The following is a 20,033-nucleotide window of genomic DNA, read 5'->3' as shown; positions in this document are numbered from 1 at the left end:
CTGAGTTTCGAGACATGGCCCCAGTCTTGTGACTACATAGTCCAGTCCACTGTCTCTGGCTACCTCAGGGCTGGTTGAAGTTTTTCTTTCCTTTTTTTCTTCCAAATAAAAGCAAAAGTTCATTTAGAAAGTCACAGAGGTAGAAAATGTGAGCCAGCTGGGCTGCATGGGCCCAGAAAATAAGTTACAGAGGCAAGAGAAGGGCCCTTGGAACGGAGAGAAAAAGCAAAGGTATGCACCTGGAGGGAAGAAGAGCGGGGAAGGTGCTGTGCTCCAGATAGAGTGCATGCCCGGGGAAGGCAGCGGACAGGAAAGATGCAGGTATACTCTGGAGAGAGTGAGCTCTTTTCTTTCCTTTCAGTACTGATCCTCCTCTGTGCCTCGGTCCCCCAGCCAGGGTAGATGTTGCCTGCCTTCCACAGAGAGTCTCTTCCTCTAACTCTCCTCCTGACTAGGGCTGGGAGGAACGGCAGGAGGAAGACAACTTGCTGATTGAGCGCATCCTGCTGCTGGTCAGAAATATTCTCCACATCCCAGCCGACCTGGATCAGGAAAAGGTGAGAAAGGGTCTTGGGTTGTCTGAGTTCTTGTGTTTGGTTGGGTTAGGCTGCCCTTTTCTGTTTTGTTTTGTTTTGTTTTGTTTTGTTTTGTTTTGTTTTGTTTTGTTTTGTGTGTGTGTGTTTGTCTTCTGACAAATCTCGGGGTGAACCTTGGTCAAAGAATGAGTTAGAGAACCTCAAGGCAGGGCCGTGGAACTGACTGGCCTTCCTATCTCTCCTCACCCCTCACTGCTCAGAGGATCGATGATGACGCCAGCGTTCATGACCAGCTTCTCTGGGCAGTTCATCTCAGTGGCCTGGACGACCTGCTCCTCTTCCTGGCCAGCTCGACCACTGAGCAGCAGTGGAGCCTACACGTGCTAGAGATCATCTCCCTTATGTTTCGTGACCAGGTGAGACCCTGGCCTATTGCCCCAGGCACTTTGCCCATGTACTTTTCTGCTATGCGGCCAGAATTGCTCTTGTAATAATGGCTGAATTCTCCGGGGGAAGGTGGTGACACAGAGTAGCCATGTCTTGAGTATGGGGTTCCATCAACAATCCTATTTTGTTCATTTTTTTCTGCCACCAGTAGGAGTGGACTCAGAATAAGGAATGACCATCCTTCTGACTCTTCCCTCCTTGTTCCAAATCTAGAACCCTGAGCAGCTAGCAGGGGTAGGACAGGGGCGCTTAGCTCAGGAGCGGAGCACCGATGTGGCAGAACTGGAGGTGTTGCGCCAGCGAGAGATGGCAGAAAAGAAGACTCGAGCCCTTCAGCGTGGCAACAGGTGGGTGTTGGGGAGCTGCTCCAGCCATGTGCCCACTCACTGTGGAGAGCTGAGGGCCTGAGCCACCTTCTAAGACAGTGGTGACCAGAGAACATTCTGCAGTTACAACACGCTCTGATGTGCTGATGAAAGAGAAATGGGGATAAAACTTCCTGAATGTTTTTGTTTTTGTTTTCACTGCAGGCATTCTCGATTTGGGGGCTCCTACATTGTCCAGGGGTTGAAATCCATTGGAGAGAGGGACCTCATCTTTCACAAAGGTCTCCACAATGTGAGTGTGCTCCCATCTGGGGTGGGAGCTCCATGTTGTGGAGTTGGGGAGCCTAAGGAAGGTCAACGTCTCTGGAGGTAAAGATTCCCTGTTAGGCCCTAACTGGTTTGGCTCAGTGGATAGAGCATTGGCCTGCGGACTGAAGGGTCCCAGGTTTGATTTCGGTCAAGGGCATGTACCTTGATTGCGGGCACATCCCCAGTAGGGGTTGTGCAGGAGGCAGCTGATCGATGTTTCTCATCGATGTTTCTAACTCTATCCCTTTCCCTTCCTCTCTGTAAAAATCAATAATATATATATTTTTAAAAAGACTCCCTGTTAGGAGAAATAGAGCGTCTGGCATTATTGTCTTTACCTCTGTCTTCAATTAGATCCAGTGGGAGAGGACTTTCTAAGAGTTTCTTTTGAGAAAACTGCAGAACCAGGGATGTGGGAAGAGCTGCAAGCAGAGGGTGGTGGTTAGGAATAATTCTAATCCCCAACCCATACCCTAGCTCCGAAACTACAGTTCGGATTTGGGAAAGCAGCCCCGAAGGGTGCCTAAACGCCGCCAGGCTGCCCGGGAGCTGTCCGTTCAGCGCCGCTCTGCCCTCAACGTGAGACTCTTCCTCAGAGACTTCTGCTCTGAGTTCCTGGAGAACTGTTACAACCGGCTCATGGGCTTGGTGAAGGTGAGAGCCTAGGAAGGATGGAGTGGAGAGGTCACGGGGGTCGTGGTGGGTAAGAAGGGCAACTGGGAGGAGCCCATGGGAAGCTGACCCTGGAGTGTGGACTAGTAGGTGGGAAGAGTATAGGATGCTCCTAAGAGATAGTGATAATGTCAGAAGAGGAGCAAGTTAAAAGTCTCTCAAGAAATCACTCCAGATGAAGGGGAAGTGAATGTGGAGATACTGGGGAGGAGGAGAGAGGCTTGGGAATTGTGGATCCTGGAATAGTGTTATGGTAGTGTCCAGGGTCCCTCCCATTATCATAGGACAGGAGGAAATTGGAAGCCCCAAGGTCATGGAATGGTCTTCTTTCCCCTGAACGTTAGGATAACCTGCTTCGGGAGAGAGCTCAGCAGCACGATGAGACCTATTACATGTGGGCCTTGGCTTTCTTCATGGCCTTCAACCGGGCTGCCTCCTTCAAGCCAGGCCTGGTCTCTGAGACCCTCAGTGTCCGTACCTTCCACTTCATTGAGCAGAACCTCACCAACTACTATGAGATGATGCTGACTGACCGCAAGGAAGCCGCCTCCTGGGCACGCCGGTGAGTGGGGTGAGAACTGGAGTCAGCTGGACACAGTGGCCAGGCCAGGAACCTTAACACCTGAACTCTGGATGGTACTTGCTTTTGCGTTTTAGGATTAAGGTGGTCAGGCTGGGGGGCAAGAACTAGCTGGCCCATCTGGTTTTGATGGCACTGTTTTGTGGGGGGCGTGGTACTGTTTCCATGAGCCTATGTCCTAAGTTGTCCTCCTCTCTCCCTCACCTCCCAGGATGCACCTGGCTCTGAAGGCCTATCAGGAGCTTCTGGCCACAGTAAATGAGATGGACATGTCGCCAGATGAGGCTGTGAGGGAGAGCAGCCGCATCATCAAAAGTGAGGCCCTGGCTTGGTCTCTGATCCTGGCCTTCCCCATCTCTTGACCAGCATTTTACTCTTCCTAGTCCCAACCTCACCCATCTCCTTTTCCTAAACTTCCCAGTCCAGTCCTTCCAGTCCTTTTTCTATCCCATTTCTAGACAACATTTTCTATGTCATGGAGTATCGAGAGCTGTTCCTGGCACTCTTTCGGAAGTTTGATGAGCGATGCCAGCCCCGCTCTTTCCTCATTGACCTGGTGGAAACCACCCATCTCTTCCTCAAGATGTTGGAGCGGTTTTGTCGGAGCCGAGGGAACCTGGTGGTGCAGGTACTGGGCAGTCCCAGGTGTGGAAAGAGATGGGAGGTAAAGGGGGAGGACAGGGCTTCTTTCTCCTCCTCACATTTTCTGTAGCTTCAGCTGACCTGTTAGAACTACTCTGAACTAAGAGGGCGAGAGGTTTGTTGAAGAGAGTCGATAGTGTGGGTCTACTGTGGCTTCCTACTTTCATTAGATCAATCCCTGATGGACCATAAACATCTTAATTCATTCATGAAACATTTCTTGAACACCTACTAGGTGCTGATAAGCACAGAAACCCGAGGGGTTCATAATATTAGAGTTTAGTGATTATGCTGTGATATTTTCTGGTTATACTTCTGAGCTGTAGTGAGATGGAAAGAGCCTTAAATGGACAGTCAGAAGGTCTGGGATCTCTTCCTGCATTAGTTACTGTTAGAGTAACTGCAGCTGCTCGTGTCAGTCTCCGTAGTCCCAAAGTTGGTTGGAAGATTACTCATGAGCCTGAAGTGACATGTAAACGAAAAGTCTGGCACAAGAAGAAAACCTCAAGAAATTTGTATCCCATAGACAATCAGGGTCTCTGCTTTGTAAAAATTTTCCTAGAATTCTATCTGCTAAAGCTTAAAGTTCAGTCAAAACTGGACGAGAAAGGGGCAGTAATATCAATGAGACTTTCCTAGAAGGTATTTTAAAACTCAGGATTCTATTGAATTATCAGCAGTAATAAGTGATATCATTTATTGGGTGTTTACTGTATGTTAGACATTGTGCTAGTTTTCTTGTAATACTCACACCAGTACTAGGGCATATGCACAAAGTGGTTAAAAACTTGTTCAAAGTTTACTAGTAAATGGCCAAGCGTCAGTACTTAACTCCAGAGCTCTGACTCCACAGCTCAAGCTCTTAACTTTTGTTGTGTTTGATTCTAAGTTCCTTGAATAGGGTATGAACCTTAAGGGCTCCGTAGTTCATCCTGTTTGCCACACAAGGCTGGTTCACAGCCATGCCTTGGAGGGGCAGGAGAGGGTATTGACTCTCGCTACTGCTTTTCAGGAGAAAAAATTGCAGGCTAGTTTTACAAAGTGCTTTGCAGTTTACAAAGCCTTTTCATGTAGAATTTCTTATCCTCATAGCAAATCTGCTCACCCTATAAACTTCTGCTTGATGTCACTGCTTTTAGGATATCTGACCCCAAGAAGTGAGTCAAGTGCTCCTCCTACGCTTTGCTCTGGCATTTTCTGCTCAGCCACATTCTAGGTCCCGTCCCCACTGAAACCTGATTCACCTGTCTCCCTCACGGGCAAGGAAATGTGCTGTTCACTGTTGCTTCCCATTGCCTTTGAGTAGCATATCGTGGTCACTCTGTGAATGATTAATTCACTCAGACATCTAATCTATATATATAAAAGCGTAATGTGCAAATCAACCAGACAGCGAACAACCGGTCGGCTATGACGCGCACTGACCACCAGGGGGCAGACGTTCAACTGCAGGAGCTGCCCCAGCCCGCAGGCCCTGATCACCCGTTTGGGGCCTGTGAGCCAACCTCTGGGTCCCTTCCCCTGGTGGGCAGGCTCCGATGGTCCAGTGGGGAACAGGGAACCGGGGGTGGTTGGTGGCGTGTCTGTCGGGGCCCTGATTGTCCTGCCAGTCACCCCTCACACAGAGGTCAACCGGTGGTGGTGGGGGCAGGGCCAGCAAGCAGGTGGGAATAGCCAACTTGTTGGTTCCTCTCCCCGGCCGGCCGGCTATGATCACTCAATGGGGAACCGGGCGGGGGTGGGTGGTGGCTGACGCGGGCGGCACCGGGGCCTCGATAGCACCACTGGTCACCCCACACACAGAGGGTGACCGCGGCGGTGGCAGCAGTAGGGGGCGGGGCTGGCTGCCGGGAAAGATCGGTCCTGATTTCAGGTCAGGCCTAGGGGCACCACCCGTGCACGAATTTCATGCGCCGGGCCTCTAGTTAGTTAATGATAGAGAAGACATTGGTGGGGAAAGGCTTCCTTAGCCCTCCTGCCGTTCTAACACAGCTTTCTCCATAGAACAAACGAAAGAAGAGAAAGAAGAAAAAGAAGCCTGTTGCTTCTGGTGATGTCGCCTGCAGCCCAGGGGACCTGGAGGCCCTGTGGCCGTCCCTGGCCGAGCAGCTGCAGTGCTGTGCCCAGGTAGGTAGCTGCAGAAACCCTGTCTTCCTCAGAGTCGTGCTGTGGGTTGGCTGCCTGGGCTTCCTTCTTCTCTGTCCCCACAGCCTTCATCTCGCTCTAGGATCCTGAGCTCCGTTTGGACTCCATGGTTCCCTTTGATGCAGCCTCAGAGGTGCCAGTGGAAGAGCAGCGGGCAGAAGCCATGGTGCGGATCCAAGACTGTCTGCTGGCTAGCCAGGCCCCTCAGGCCCTGACTCTCCTTAGGTCTGCCCGGTAAGAACCCTGCCCACCCATCCTCCCGGGTCCAGCTCTTGGCTTTTGGGGGCAAAGGGAGACGTTTACTATGCTACAGGGTCCTCCGCCTTCAAAAGAGAGAAGTCCCATCTGAAGTCCTGGGGCTCTAGACTGAGTACTGAGTCTTGGGGAGGATTTTTTTTTTTTTTTAATTGTTGCTTCTTTGAGATAATAGTTTGCGTTCTCTTTCCAACTGACACATAAGTCTAACTTCCTTCTCCTACTTCAAATTATAACGCAGATTCCCTCTGGTTAAAGCCTTTTTTCTCTCTGTGTTCCAGAGAGGTGTGGCCAGAAGGAGATGTGTTTGGCTCTCAAGACATTTCCCCAGAGGAAGAGATCCAGCTGCTGAAGCAGATCCTCTGTGCCCCACTTCCCCGTGAGTCTCCATCCCCCTCACATCTCCCTGCTTCTAGCTCTCTCTAGCACCAGAGACCCAGCAATCGTCACTCTTCCTATAGGGCAGCAGGAACCAGAGGAACGAGGGGCAGAGGAGGAAGAGGAAGAAGAGGAGGAGGAGGAGGAGGAAGAATTGCAAGTGGTCCAGGTGTCGGAGAAAGAATTTAATTTTCTGGACTACCTGAAACGGTGCGGGCCGAGAGGACTGAGTGGTCCCAGGAGGGAGGTCGAGGGGCTGTGAGCAGTGTCTTATGCCGACCTTCTCTCCCTCCCTCTCTTGGTGCAGCTTTGCCAGCTCAACTGTCATCCGAGCCTACGTGCTGCTGCTGCGGAGTTACCGGCAGAACAGTGCCCACACCAACCACTGCATCGTCAAGATGCTGCACCGGTTGGCCCACGACCTCAAAATGGAAGCCCTTCTTTTCCAGCTCTCACTCTTTTGCCTCTTCAATCGTCTGCTTAGTGACCCTGCCGCTGGGGCCTACAAAGTGAGGGGATACTAAGGCATGGGGGTCTGAAGGCTTAGGGGAGTCCTGAGTGGGGTCGAGGGCTGGGAGATGAGAGAACGGTGAGGAAGTAGGCCGTCTGGTTGAGGGAGCTCGGTGGGGAGGGGGAGAAGAGAGTCAGTGAGGGGGGCAGCTGGGAACAGGTGTCGAGAAAATACTTAGCGGGCCTGACTGTGTACATTTAGGCGAGAGGCCTCACAGCAGCCTCCCTCTCCCACAGGAGCTAGTGACTTTTGCAAAATACATCCTGGGCAAGTTCTTTGCCTTGGCTGCAGTCAACCAAAAGGCCTTTGTGGAGCTGCTGTTCTGGAAGAACACTTCCGTGGTTCGAGAGATGACGGAGGGCTATGGCTCCCTGGATGGCGGGTGAGCTCCAGAATGGGCAGTAGGGGTGGGTGACACAGTCACGGAGTGTCAAAGCTGGAGGAGCACGCACATCAGTTAGTGCCGTGGTCGGCAAACTGCGGCTCGCGAGCCACATGCGGCTCTTTGGCCCCTTGAGTATGGCTCTTCCACAAAATACCACAGCCTGGGCGAGTCTATTTTGAAGAAGTGGCGTTAGTCGAAGTTTAAGTTTAAAAAATTTGGCTCTCAAAAGAAATTTCAATTGTTGTACTGTTGATATTGGGCTCTGTTGACTGTTGAGTTTGCCGACCACTGAGTTAGTGCAACTTCTTTCCCCTTGCGTAGCTGAGAAAACAGGCCGTGAAGGCGGAGTGCTTTACCACAGGTCACCCAAGAGAAGAATGGGACTGGAGCCTGCGGCTCCTGCCTACTCTAGTTTCCTTCTCCTCCAGAGCTTCACGGGAGGGGGAGGGGGAGGTGGCCCCCAGGGAGAACCTAGAATGTGCTGGCGAATCATGAGGATTCATAGAAATGTTTGGCCTCTTTTCCTTAGTGTCTCGGCTCCTCTCTTTGCACGCTTCTTTCTTTTTCCCATAATGCTCTTGGTCCCTGCAGTGTCAGGCTCCATTGGCCCAACCTGGAAAACCTCTTAGTTTGACTTTTGGGTTAAGTGGGATGAAAGTCGGGGGAAGGAAGCATATCGTAGGCCTCTGCTGGCTGGCTCCTTTGAGGTATCTGTATTGTCTTTCTTGTTCCTTTTAGAACTAACCAGAGAAGACCATTGGTCTCCTTTTTTGGGCCCATAGCCTACAAGCTTCCCCTCTCCGTTCCCCATTTAGATCTAGTCGTAAGCCTCCTGCGTGGAGCCCAGAGGAGGAGGCCCAGCTTCGGGAACTGTACCTTGCCCATAAGGATGTGGAAGGTATGAGGCCTTGAGATCTGAAGAGTGTGTGAGGAGGGCAGCATGAGCCCCGGACCCCTCTTTACTGCCTCACTCCTCCACCTCAGGTCAGGATGTGGTGGACACCATATTGGCACACCTGAGAACTGCTCCTCGGACACGCAAGCAGGTCATCCACCACCTGGTGCGGCTGGGGCTGGCTGACAGTGTCAAGGACTTTCAAAGGTAGGGGCACATGTTCTGGAGGGAATTGAGACGGGGAGTGCTCTGTTCACGGCCTCGGCCGCCTCTTCCACTGACACCTTCCTAACCAGGAAAGGAACCCACATCGTACTGTGGACAGAAGATCAGGAGCTGGAGCTGCAGCGGCTTTTTGAGGAGTTCCAGGCCTCAGATGGTAAGTGAGGTAGACGTTCAGGGAACCTCTGAGAGGAGAGCCGTGCTGTCCATGTCTTCCCCCTGCCTCCTGCTTCCAAGTAAGGCTTGTCCCAGCCCTTCTGTCCACTCACTATATCCGTGGTATCATTTTCGAGTGAATCAAGCTCACTTCTTTCCTCTGATTGCCTTTACTTCTCTTCCCTCTACTGCTCTTGAGTATTCACACTTTCCTTCTCTATAGATGTCATGGGTCATATCATGAAGAATATCACAGCCAAACGCTCACGGGCCCGAATAGTGGATAAACTGCTGGCTCTGGGGCTGGTGGCTGAGCGGCGGGAGCTATACAAGAAACGCCGGAAGAAGTCGGCACCTCCGGGCTCGGTAATAATCTCCCCCTGAGTGCTCCGTAGAAGTAGCCCGCCCAGGATCTTCCTGCTTCAGGCTGTTCTGACTAGGTCCACCCGGAACCAAGGACTCCACTAAGTTCCTCACCTTGTCCCCTTTCATTTCCCACGCCCATTGAACGTTAGCCTAATGGAGAGGAGTCCCCGAAAGGTTTTTGCCAGGAAGATCTGGAAGAAGAGGAAAGCCTGTCAGAGGGAGATAGTGAAGAGAATGAGGAGAAAGAGGAGTGCTCAGAAGCAGAGCAAACCCCCCCGGGGAGTTCAGTCCTGTCAACTGAAAACCTTGGGCAAAGCCTGCGGCAGGAAGGTGAGGGCGTGGGCTGGGCGAGGAGTCTCGCGTGGAGGAGGGGGTTCCGCACGTGGGCCAGCGTTAAGTTTTCCTCTCCCGCAGGCTTTTCTGCTCCGCTCCTGTGGCTCCAGAACTGCCTGGTTCAAGCAGCAAACGACCGGGAAGAGGATGGTGAGTGGGTAAAGGATGGTTTCAGCGGGACTGTGGCTTTGGAAGCGGCTGGTCGTGGGAGAGAGGACCAGTTCTTTCTTCACGTCTTGACCGTATGACTGTGGACCCTCTTCTAGGCTGCTCCCAGGCAGTTCCGTTGGTGCCGCTGACGGAAGAAAATGAGGAAGCCATGGAAAAGGAACAGTTTCAGCAGCTGTTGCGCAAGCTAGGGGTTCGACCTCCTGCCTCTGAGCAGGTAAATGCACCAGGCACAGTGTTAGCCAAGTTGTGTTGGTGCTGTTTGAAAATACACCTCCTCATTTTGCTGACCGAGACTGCACCGGCTGTTCTGCTAGTCTTCCTCCAATTTCTTCTTCCACCGAGTCCATAGTCCACGCTGCCCCCTTAGTTATCTTCCTAAGATGTAGATTTGGTCAGTTTTTGTAGCTTCACGGCCACACCACCCACATACCTACCTTACTCCATCGTCACCCTGGACTGCTTTCATCCTCCAGATAGTAGGCTTCTTCCTGCTCCAAACACTTGATCATGCCAGCCGCTCTCCTGGAAGCCCCAACACACCCAACCCTGAAGAGTCAGTTCGGCCGTCACCTCCCGAGAGAAGCTGTCTCTCTCACTTTCTATCCCTGATGCGAAAGTAATCACTTTGGCCACTGAGATTTGTTCATTTCCTTGATGCAGCCCCAATCCTGTGGTGTTAGACTACACTGATTTTTTTTTCTCCCATTAGATTGTAAGTTCCTTGAGGGCGGGGATGTATCTGATTCACCCTTTTAGGTACCCCAGGATTCCTTTATTCAATTAACAACTATATTACTGACAACTTCTTAGTGCAGCAGGCACCATGCTAGACGTTGGGCATGTACTGGGTAAATAAGCAGTAAGTTCATAACCATTGTGGATCTTCACCAGTGCAGGTTCATAGTTACTCAGTGAATAATATTAAAGTCTCTTATTTTCAACTTCTTTGTCCTTGTAGGAAACCTTCTGGCGAATTCCAGCCAAGCTGAGTCCCACCCAGCTCCGGAGGGCAGCAGCTTCTTTGAGTCAAGCAGGGGAAGAGGGAAAGCTTCAGCCAGGGCTAGACCCTAAAGTCCCTGGAGAGCAAGCCCCCGAGGGAGAGCACCAAAAGGAAGACCGGGCACAAGCCCTGAGGGCCCTCCTGTTGGCCCGAAAAAAGAAAGCAGGCCTGGTGTCCCCAGCGGGTAAGAGCGGGGCCACCTGTTGAGGACTCAGTGTGTGGCAGCCATGTTGATCTAGAGGCTGATGGAGTATTCTGATACTATGAGGGCCCATCCCCTAATCTTGCGCTTCTTACTGTCATTTCAGAGGCAGAGATCGCTGCTGTCCAAGAGCAGCCGAAAGTGGCACCCAAGAAGCGACAACTGCTGGACAGCGATGAGGAACCGGAAGGAGATGAGGGCGGGAGCAAAGGTAGGGAGTCTGGGACCTGCTCTTTCCTCTGACCTCTGGCACCCTTCAGTCCTGAAGATGAATGCTCTCCCCTCCTTCCCCTTTCACGTGTTAGCTATTTTCTCTCTTCTCACTCCTGTCCTCCTCACAGCACCAGAGCTGGGAGTCCCAGGAATCCAAAAGAAGAAACGGTTTTGTATTGAGGATGAAGATGAAAGCGACTGAAAGCCAGAAGCCTAAGGGTAGCGATAGCCCTGTATGTAGGTGGTGAGTTTAAATCAGAATTGGGAGGGTCACGCAGGACCCAGAAACGCCTCTTACTGGACAGAAGCAGTACGGTCCTGGGCTTCCCCATGGACCGGGGGTCCAGGAAGTTGAGACCACAGTGCTGGACTCCTGCAGTCACTCACTTCTTGTTTCTCCCTGTTTTGTCCGTATGCCTCGGTAGCTCCCTGTCTCGGCTTTTTCTGGGAACCATTCTTTGGGTTATTAGTGCCCCTTAGCAGACGAAAGGAGTGAGTGAAACCTAGAAGGTGCCCTGGACCTCTCTTACTGGTCTGTTCCTTTTGGCTCTCTGCTGGAGGTGGGTCATGGCACCAGACGGGGAGCTTTGTGACATGATGGGTAGGGATATAACACCACGTAAAAAGCACCAGATGCTCCCATCTTCATTCTCTTTCCTATGATCACAGCCTAGACACCAGATTGAGCCTAATTCCTGCAGTTGAGGTGGGGCTGGGATGCAGTACTCCCCAGATGATGAATATGTTTGGTTTGTGTTTGGTATTGAATTAACCATGTAAGATTAAAAGTTGCCAATGTTGGTCTGACTTCTAATCTGTCTTAAGTACCCTGCTGTGCTCTTGGGAGAACTTTTAACTATTAAGGTTAAAACAAACCATCAACCTTCCATTTTCTCTTGCTTTCCCTACAGAAGACACAGAAAAATATTCTCACCTCAAGATCCTTGCTCTAGGACAGTGGTCGGCAAACCGCAGCTCGCGAGACACATGCGGCTCTTTGGCCCCTTGAGTGTTCTAACGCCACTTCTTCAAAATAGACTCTCCCAGGCCGAAAACCGACCTCTGCGCATGGGCCACGAAGTTTCTTTTCTTTTTTTTTTTTTTTTAAATTTCTTTATTGATTAAGGTGTCACATATTTGTCCTCATCCCCCCATTCCCATCCCACACCCCTCCCCTTGGATGCCCCAACCCTCTGTTGAACTTAAGCATTGGTTAGGCTCATATGCATGCACACAAGACCTTTGGTTGATCTCTCCCCCCTCCCCCCACCCTCCCCTATCCTCCCTCTGAGGCCCGATAGTCCGATCGATGCCTCCTTGTTTCTGGTTCTGTTCTTGTTCATCAGTCTATGTTGTTCATCATTTCCCCTAGATGAGCGAAATCATGTGTCACTATAGATATACTTATAAGAATTGAATGTGCGACGAGCAATAATAGTTATGCTGACAGGCAAATGAATCAGTCTGTAGTGAGTTTCTTTCTGGACCAACAGTTCTTTTGAGACCCAATATCAATGTCCACCGGTTCCCTATGAGTACATGTCGGCACTGACCCCTCAGCTCTGGATGGTGGACAAATGGTGGTAATGCAGGTCCGACTCCCTCTGGTTTGGTCTCGGCTGGACCCAGGGGCACTGCTTCACCCGGATCCAGGGGCCCACGGCCTCACCTGGACCCGGGGCCAGGCTCACCCGGATCCAGGGGCCCGCGGCCTCACCCGGACCCGGGGCCCAGGCTCACCCGGATCCAGGGGCCCGCGGCCTCACCCGGACCCGGGGCCCAGGCTCACCCGGATCCAGGGGCCCGCGGCCTCACCCGGACCCGGGGCCCAGGCTCACCCGGATCCAGGAGCCCGCGGCCTCACCCGGACCCGGGAGCCAGGCTCACCCGGATCCAGGGGCCCGCGGCCTCACCCGGACCCGGGAGCCAGGCTCACCCGGATCCAGGGGCCCGCGGCCTCACCCGGACCCGGGAGCCAGGCTCACCCGGATCCAGGGGCCCGCGGCCTCACCCGGACCCGGGAGCCAGGCTCACCCGGATCCAGGGGCCCGCGGCCTCACCCGGACCCGGGAGCCAGGCTCACCCGGATCCAGGGGCCCGCGGCCTCACCCGGACCCGGGAGCCAGGCTCACCCGGATCCAGGGGCCCGCGGCCTCACCCGGACCCGGGAGCCAGGCTCACCCGGATCCAGGGGGCCACGAAGTTTCAGTCGCACTGTACGTGCGCGCCCGCATGTGGTATTTTGTGGAAGAGCCACACTCAAGGGGCCAAAGAGCCGCGTGTGGCTCGCGAGCCACGGTTTGCCGACCACTGCTCTAGGATAAATCTTTAGGGTGACAAGAGTTTGCAGGAGGAAGAAACAGGAGCTGCAAAGGGAGAAAAAGCCAGTTTGTCAGCACGGGGCAGAGGGGAAGACAAAGTCTAGGCAAGAAGGAGTGGGTAAATATGGCAATTGTCACATCTTTCCCTGTTCTTGGAAACTGTCAGCTAGCTGGCTCGCTTGTGTTTCCAGGTGCGGTAAGGTAAAGGTGTGATTCAGAAAACAGCCATTCAGATCAGGGAGAGCCCTCGGTAAAGGATGCAATTGGTCTGTCTTGTTTCTCTGACTTGGGTTTTTCTTCCGACAACCTCTAAAGGTAGAATGAATATGTTTGGTATTGAATTAAACATGTGAACCCTAATGTAAACTATGTACTTAGATAATAATACATCATAAATAAATAATAAAATTTTAAAATAATTGTAACAAAGGTATCACACCAATGTAAGATGTTAATGGGGGAAACTGGGGTTGGTGGGGAGGGATTATTATTTGGAGACAGTCTATACTTCCTGCTCAATTTTTCTATAAACCTAAAACTGTGGGGAACGGGCTGTAAGCTGACACGGTCCTTGCACCTGTAGGGGCTAGCAAGGCTGGCACCTACCCGCACAGATTTCCCAGGCCTGTTTGGATGGCAACTAATCAGTATAACGAGAGCAGCCCCTGCCTACAGAGCTTTCCCAGGGTTTGTTTATATGACTGCTATCAGTAGGATAAGAGCTACTTTCATGGCTTACCAAGAAATATGTATCCAACTAGTGAGATTTATTGTAACAAGAAACCTGTCCTTCAACTTATCCCTCCAGTAGTGATTTTAGAGAAACAAAGAATGTTTTCCTTGTGAGTGATTCCCTGCTTAGTGTCTTATGTATAAAAAGCACTGTATTACTAATAAAAGTTGCCAGAGCTTCTCGAGAGCTGTGGACCTCCCGAATCCCGCTGTCCTGTCTTTCTTTCTCTTCTCAAATCCCACCTCCCTACCTCAGCCCGGTTCAATCGTCAGGCTGGACCTGACATAAAACTACTCTAAAAAATAAATGCCATTAATTACAATAAAACCCATAAGCGAACAAATGAAACAGAAATAAACTCATGGATACAGAGAACAAACTGATGGTTGCCAGATGGGAGGAGGGTTGGGGGACTGGGTGAGAAAGGTGAAGGGATTAAGAGGTGCAAATTGGCAGTTACAAAATAGGCATGGGGGTGTAAAGTACAGAATAGAGAATATAGTCAGTCAATAATATAATTATGTGGTGCCAGGTGGGTACTAAACTTATTGGGGCATCTCTTTGGAAGTTATATAAATGTCTAACCACTGTGCTGTACACTGAAACTAATATAATATGATGGGAATTGATGAAGAACAGGTGGAAGACGAGGGCAGGAGCAAAGGTGAGAAGTCTAATTGGGGGGACATGCATTTGTCTTCAGCCCTCTGTCATTCCTCTCCTCAGTCTTGAAGACAAGCTCACCACCACTTTCTCTCCCCCTGCCATATTTACACAGTATCTCCCCTGTCGTTTCCAAGGCACTAGAGTTTGAAATTCACGGAATGTCAACAAAATGGCATTTTCATATTGAGGATGAGGACACTGACCAATGAACTGGAGGTGGAGATAGGCCCATTTATGATGGTAAACTCAAGTCAGAAGCTGGAGAATTCATATTAGCATAACCAATGGACACAGACAGTGGGATGGTGGGGGCTTGCCCGGGGTGGGAATGGCTGGGGGCAGGGTTAATTGGGGGAAAAGGAGACATACGTAAAACCTTAGACAATTAAAAGAAATGTGAAAAATATAACTATATATGAAAATTTAAAAAAAAGTAATGGGAGAATTTGAAGGATCCAGGATTTTCAGGCAACAGTGTTAGATGCCTCTACATCCAGTTTCTTCTCCCAATTGTAGGGGTGTATAGTTCCCTGAAGATTTGCTCCTGTAGAAACCTTTTAAAATTTTTTATTTTATTTTTTATTTTTATTTATTTATTTTAGGAAATTCCAAGTTACAAAAGCAAGTCTGACCTCAGTTTAGCTGCTCATTCACCACAAACTGCCTTTTTATGTACCACAATATCCTTGAAAGGCAAAGGATCTAGGCTTTTCTTTCCGTTCACAAGTTTGGAGCTCTTTTTTTATTATATTTTTTAGTATTTATTTATTTATTTTGAGAGAGAGAAACATCAATTTGTTATTCCACTTATTTATGTCTTCATTGGGTTTTTTCTTGTATGTGCCCTGACCGGGTATCAAATCCTCAACCTTGGCGTATCGGGATGGCCCAGCTCTAACCAACTGAGCTACTCGGCTAGGTCCTAGAAACTTCTCCTTTTTTCTTTCTGATTTCTCTTTGCTTGTTATGGGCCCCTTCCTGGGGCTGAGAGGAGTGAGTAACATGGGGGAAGGGACCCAGGACACCTTTGGCTGTCTGCCAGTAGCGGACAGAAAGGAACCTTTATGGCACGATGATGTGTAGACTTTGGTACCAGTTTTAGGAGGCACCATATGCCATCATTCCCTATTTTCCAGACTGCAGTTTCTCATCCAGACCCCTAGATGAGAAATGAAGCCCTCATTCCTATGGGTTAATGCAGGCTTAGAAAGAGATACTATTGTGATAATGAATGTGTTTCATTAGGGTACTGCATTGGAATTAAGAAGGTAAAAACTGAAAAATTGCTCTGATTTTATCTGACTTGCTAGTAGGTTCTATTTCCCTCCTCCTATATCTGATAATTCCATTCAAAAAGAACTGTTTTGGCATCCCCTCCCCAGAAATCATTGGCAAAGCTGCCTTTCACCTCCTTGCTTCCCCAGGAGATATAGAGGAATTTTTCCTGATCCAGGTTTGGGTCTGCAGAGACCTGGGTCAGGAAAAGCAGTAACCACCAAGGGGAAGGCCTGTTGGTCAGCATGGGGCAAAGGTGAGGAGGACCAAGCCTGAGGCTGAAGAGGAGGATAAATATTTGCTGATGTTATGTCCTCACAGTTTTCGGAGGAGTCATCGTTTTTGGCTGGGGTGAAAGAGAAAGTGAGATGTAGGAAACAGGCATTCCCATTAGGGAAGCACCGAGGCAAAGGACGTGCTCGGATGATCTCGATCCTCTGGCATATTTCTTTCATGAGCAGGTGAGGATCATTCAAAGCCTGGGAGGGCAGGGGTGAAGCTATGTTTAGGATAACCGGTTTCCAAGGGCTCTGACCAGTCTTGGTGTCTCTTCTCCTTAAGCCTTTGCCTACTTCCCAACGGACCGTCGCTTCTTTCCAGCAGGGCTTTTCTGCTGACCCACCATGATTCAGGCGGTGCTGCTGCTTTGCTGTAGCTTGCTATCCCCAGTGGCTGCCTTTCCAAGCAATGTCCAGAAAGGGGCTCTGACCTCCCAGCTGTGTTTCACAGAACCTGGGCATCCTTCTAACATGCTCTCTAACCAGATCCCAAGACCTGCCAGGATCTCTCCTCAGCCCCTCTGCCGATGTACCTATCCAACTTAGCTCTGGAGGTGGCCCAGGAGGAGGCTGGCTGCCCAACGGAGGCCCACATTCTGCAGCTTCAGCTTGTTAGTGTGAAAGGAAAGGACTGCTGAAACCCTCATTCGAGGGAGTAAAAAGCACCATGAGGAAGAAGGCATTGGCAATAGTAAGGTCATTCTGAGGGGTCTGTGGGGATAAATCCAACACTCAGATTGTCACCCTGAGGAATGTATTAAATACACCCACTGGGATGGCTGGTCTAGCAGTTCAAACGGTAATTGAGTTTGCTGAGGAGCCATCTCCCACGTTGCTGGTGACACAAGTCAGCTTTTGCTGCCATCCCCTAGAACTGCAGGTATGATCAGAAACTTGTTGAAGAATTAGGCAAAAAGCTGAAGAAACCCCCAAGTTAAGAAGAGCCTCTTAGTGTCTATGGATGATGACAATCAATGTAATTTATCAAACGTTCCAGTTATTCTGAGGTGCTTTATGGGGAAGTTGATTCCAGCATTTGTCCAGCTTTACTTCAGATATTCAGTGCCACGTAGGTGATAAGTCTCCTTTACCAGAACTGTGTTCAAGGATGGGATATGGTAAGTAGTTAGAAGTTTTGGAGAGCAATTAGGACAAAAGTATTCTCTTTATCCCAGTGCTAAAATGTGTGTTCCTGGTATTAGCCTTGCCCCTCTCCATTTAGTAGCTCTCAGTCTCTATTTCTTAATCCATTTCCTCCTTTCTTTCAGCTGTCATATACTGGGCATATAATGTGTTTTAAGTATGAATGGTACTTGAACCTTTTCTCATTCATTTACCCTGTACCAAGACCTCAACTAGATGCTGTTTTAGCTTGCGAATTTAATTTTTAAACTGAAAAGAAATTTTAAGAAGAGCAAATAGTAGATGTATACCTAATTTCTGATTCTGGGTCTCCTGGCTTCTCTCATGAGCTAGAGTGGGAACAAGGCAGAGACCTGTAAAAAATGCCAAAGCCCCAGCCAGTTTGGCTCAATGGATAGAGCATTGGCCTGCAGACTGAAAGGTCCCGGGTTTGATTCTGGTCAAGGGCATATGCCAGGATTTCAGGCTCAATCCCCAGTGTGGGGCGTGCAGGAGGCAGCTGATCAATGACTCATCGTTGATGTTTCTATCTTGCTCTCTCCCTCTCCCTTCCTCTCTGAAATCAATTTAAAAAAAATGTATTGTTTAAAAAATAAAATAAAATTTAAAAAAGAAGAAAGAAAATGCCAAAGAACAAAGTCTTAGGTATTGAAGTCAAGTGTGCAACAAGGGGCAAGGTCTGAGCACCAGTACTAATGGACAAATATTTGCAGAGATTACATCTCTTACTGATCATAGGGGATAGCAAATATGTCCTTTATTCATGGGACATAGAAGTGGGCAGCACTGAATCGAGCAGCTACCAAACCTGTCAAGGTAGTCTAACTTCTCAGTGCCTGGACTGTGAAGTAATTTGGGGTTCCCTATAAATGGGTGGAAATAAAGCAGAGGAAGTCCCTGATAACCTAAAGATAGAGAAGGCCAAGTGCAAACAATTGAGTTGCATTTTCTGTTTCCTAGGCCTTAGCCTAAAAAGAACAGAAGCTTGGGGATCCTTTCCCCCTCCCCACGTGGGAGTCCATTCTGTGGGACCCTTTCCCCCTCCCCACGTGGAAGTCTGTACTTGTTCTTCAATAAATCTCCATTTTTGCTATTTAAAAAAACACACAAACAGAAGCTTAAAGTAGTTGGAGGAGGTATGCCCTGAGTCCTGGGAACTTACAGACCACATCTCAGGGGAGCTGTGTTTCTGGTTTTCCCCTCTCCAGTGAACTCTGGTCCAGACATGCGTGGCCTCAGACTCATCTTACCACTGGAGCTGCTGCTTTGTTGCTACCTCCTGCTGCACCCTGTGGATGCCACTTCCTATGGAAACCAGACAGATATCCTGATGCACCTTCCCTCGTCCTTGGAATCCTGGCCACCCTCCTCAGGCTCCTTGCCCTGCCAGACCCTGCTCCCAAAGTCCCTGCCTGGCTTTGCCCATATGGCCCCTCTCCCCAAGTTCCTGGTAGGCCTGTCACTGATGATGGCCCTGAAGGAAGCTGGCTGCCATGCTGATGTACAGGCCCTGCAGCTTCAGCTCTACCGCCAGGGGGGTATGCATGCTACACAGATCCTCACCCGACATCTTCAACGGCTGGAGAAAGGCAGAAACACAGAGAGGGGAGTGTCAGTGGATGCCCTGGCCTCTGCTCTGCAGCTGTTGGCCAGGGAACAGCTGGGCCCAGAAAGGGCCCGACGCTCCATCATCCAGGACTGCGACTTGGAACAGGAGCAGGAGGTGTACAATATAGTCCAGTGGTTGCCAAAATTGGGAACCTACTACAGCCTGGGCACAGCTTTGTTTTATGCTACTCAGAACTGTTTGGACAAGGCCAAGGAACGAGGCCAAGATGGGATCATAGATCTGGGTTATGACCTTTTAATGACCACGGCTGGACTGGCAGGGGGGCCCATGGGACTAGTGATCAGCACTGCACTTAAACCTGCAGTGAAGGCTGGGGTTGAACGGTTGATCCAGTATTACCATGAGGAAGAGGCAGCCCAGCCTTTGTGGGTCATTGGTTGAGCGGCGACCTATGAACCAGGAGATTGCCGTTCGATTCTGGCCCAGGCATATGTCCGGGTTGCAGGCTCGATCCCCAGTGTGGGGTGTGCAGGAGGCAGTCAATCAATGATTCTCTCATCAATGTTTCCATCTCTCTCCCTCTCCCTTCCTCTCTGACATCAATAAAAATATATATTTTTTTTAAAGAGCGGCAAACACCCCTCCTCCAGAGACTAGCAAAGAGGGCTTGGGAGGCACCTCCATGGTGGCCCCTTTGGTGTCAGAGGTAGTAAATTCAGCTCCTTATTCCAGGACTATGAATATGACCCTGAGAAAGAGTTTTGGAATATAAAAGGTGGTAAACACAGAGTAAATAAATCTAGTGTTCTAAATCTGACAAGCTGTGTGCAGAGTCCAAATTCCTGATTTGTTACGGGCAGGAAGGCAGTGCTACACAATGCTTGGGGTTTGGAGTCAGAGGGTTTGGTTTCTAACCCAGGCTCCACTTGTTTGAGCCTCGATGATTACTGACTAAAAACTTCTTTCGCCAAGCTCAGTTATTAAAATTTCTAAAGAGGGGGATGATGATTTTCAGTTCTATGGGGTTTGTGGAAATTTAAAAAGGAGCAAGGAACCTAAAGCTTTTAGCACAGTACCATCAGTAAATAGTTATTTTGTTATTACTTCAGCCCTCCCCTTCCGATCCCAAAAATGTTGACATTCCGGTCCCACCCCTTCTTGCGGAGCCCTAAGCGCTTCCACGGGCCGAGCCAGTCTCATTTCCTTATCTGCCCAGCGGGTTCTCGGAAATCAGCAGTGTCAGTCTGGGGCTATTCCATTAATTGGACTCCTCCCTCCGCAGGCATGGGGCGGGGCTTGCTTG

At 50.1% G+C, this 20,033-nt stretch overlaps 2 protein-coding genes across 3 annotated transcripts in view; both read left to right on the top strand.

Annotated features, from left to right (window-relative positions):
* TIMELESS (timeless circadian regulator) overlaps nucleotides 1-12,456 on the top strand; it is a 29,724-nt gene extending 17,268 nt beyond the window's left edge. The window contains exons 6-30 of one of the 2 annotated variants that reach the window (XM_079773633.1): nucleotides 456-557; nucleotides 797-952; nucleotides 1,197-1,330; nucleotides 1,514-1,601; nucleotides 2,096-2,272; nucleotides 2,635-2,852; nucleotides 3,082-3,185; nucleotides 3,329-3,498; nucleotides 5,517-5,639; nucleotides 5,740-5,891; nucleotides 6,194-6,291; nucleotides 6,374-6,500; nucleotides 6,598-6,799; nucleotides 7,038-7,183; nucleotides 8,002-8,084; nucleotides 8,171-8,288; nucleotides 8,378-8,460; nucleotides 8,683-8,825; nucleotides 8,975-9,155; nucleotides 9,240-9,308; nucleotides 9,425-9,543; nucleotides 10,288-10,513; nucleotides 10,638-10,742; nucleotides 10,873-10,988; nucleotides 11,656-12,456. In XM_079773633.1, the coding sequence (XP_079629759.1) occupies nucleotides 456-557; nucleotides 797-952; nucleotides 1,197-1,330; nucleotides 1,514-1,601; nucleotides 2,096-2,272; nucleotides 2,635-2,852; nucleotides 3,082-3,185; nucleotides 3,329-3,498; nucleotides 5,517-5,639; nucleotides 5,740-5,891; nucleotides 6,194-6,291; nucleotides 6,374-6,500; nucleotides 6,598-6,799; nucleotides 7,038-7,183; nucleotides 8,002-8,084; nucleotides 8,171-8,288; nucleotides 8,378-8,460; nucleotides 8,683-8,825; nucleotides 8,975-9,155; nucleotides 9,240-9,308; nucleotides 9,425-9,543; nucleotides 10,288-10,513; nucleotides 10,638-10,742; nucleotides 10,873-10,946 (3,198 nt within the window). In that variant the 3' untranslated portion in view covers nucleotides 10,947-10,988; nucleotides 11,656-12,456. Of the gene's footprint in view, nucleotides 1-455; nucleotides 558-796; nucleotides 953-1,196; nucleotides 1,331-1,513; nucleotides 1,602-2,095; nucleotides 2,273-2,634; nucleotides 2,853-3,081; nucleotides 3,186-3,328; nucleotides 3,499-5,516; nucleotides 5,640-5,739; nucleotides 5,892-6,193; nucleotides 6,292-6,373; nucleotides 6,501-6,597; nucleotides 6,800-7,037; nucleotides 7,184-8,001; nucleotides 8,085-8,170; nucleotides 8,289-8,377; nucleotides 8,461-8,682; nucleotides 8,826-8,974; nucleotides 9,156-9,239; nucleotides 9,309-9,424; nucleotides 9,544-10,287; nucleotides 10,514-10,637; nucleotides 10,743-10,872 lie in introns of both variants that reach the window. The other variant, XM_079773632.1, reaches the window with a different exon arrangement.
* Nucleotides 12,457-16,127: 3,671 nt separating this feature from the next.
* Nucleotides 16,128-19,514, top strand: APOF (apolipoprotein F). Its single transcript, XM_079774539.1, has 2 exons — nucleotides 16,128-16,200; nucleotides 18,369-19,514. Exon 2 carries the CDS (start codon nucleotides 18,386-18,388, stop codon nucleotides 19,169-19,171), a length of 786 nt encoding a protein of 261 aa, XP_079630665.1. The 5' UTR covers nucleotides 16,128-16,200; nucleotides 18,369-18,385; the 3' UTR covers nucleotides 19,172-19,514.
* The last annotated feature ends 519 nt before the right edge of the window (nucleotides 19,515-20,033 follow it).

The sequence above is a fragment of the Cnephaeus nilssonii genome, assembly GCF_951640355.1.
Source record: "Cnephaeus nilssonii genome assembly, chromosome: 6".
NCBI lineage: Eukaryota > Metazoa > Chordata > Mammalia > Chiroptera > Vespertilionidae > Cnephaeus > Cnephaeus nilssonii.
Note: the sequence above shows the minus strand (reverse complement) of the source record. Positions and strands in the feature narration are given on the sequence as shown.

What these genes read in the sequence shown, in the direction of transcription:
- APOF (XM_079774539.1), top strand. Translation starts at nt 18,386, where the DNA reads ATGCGTGGCCTCAGACTCATCTTACCACTGGAGCTGCTGCTTTGTTGC.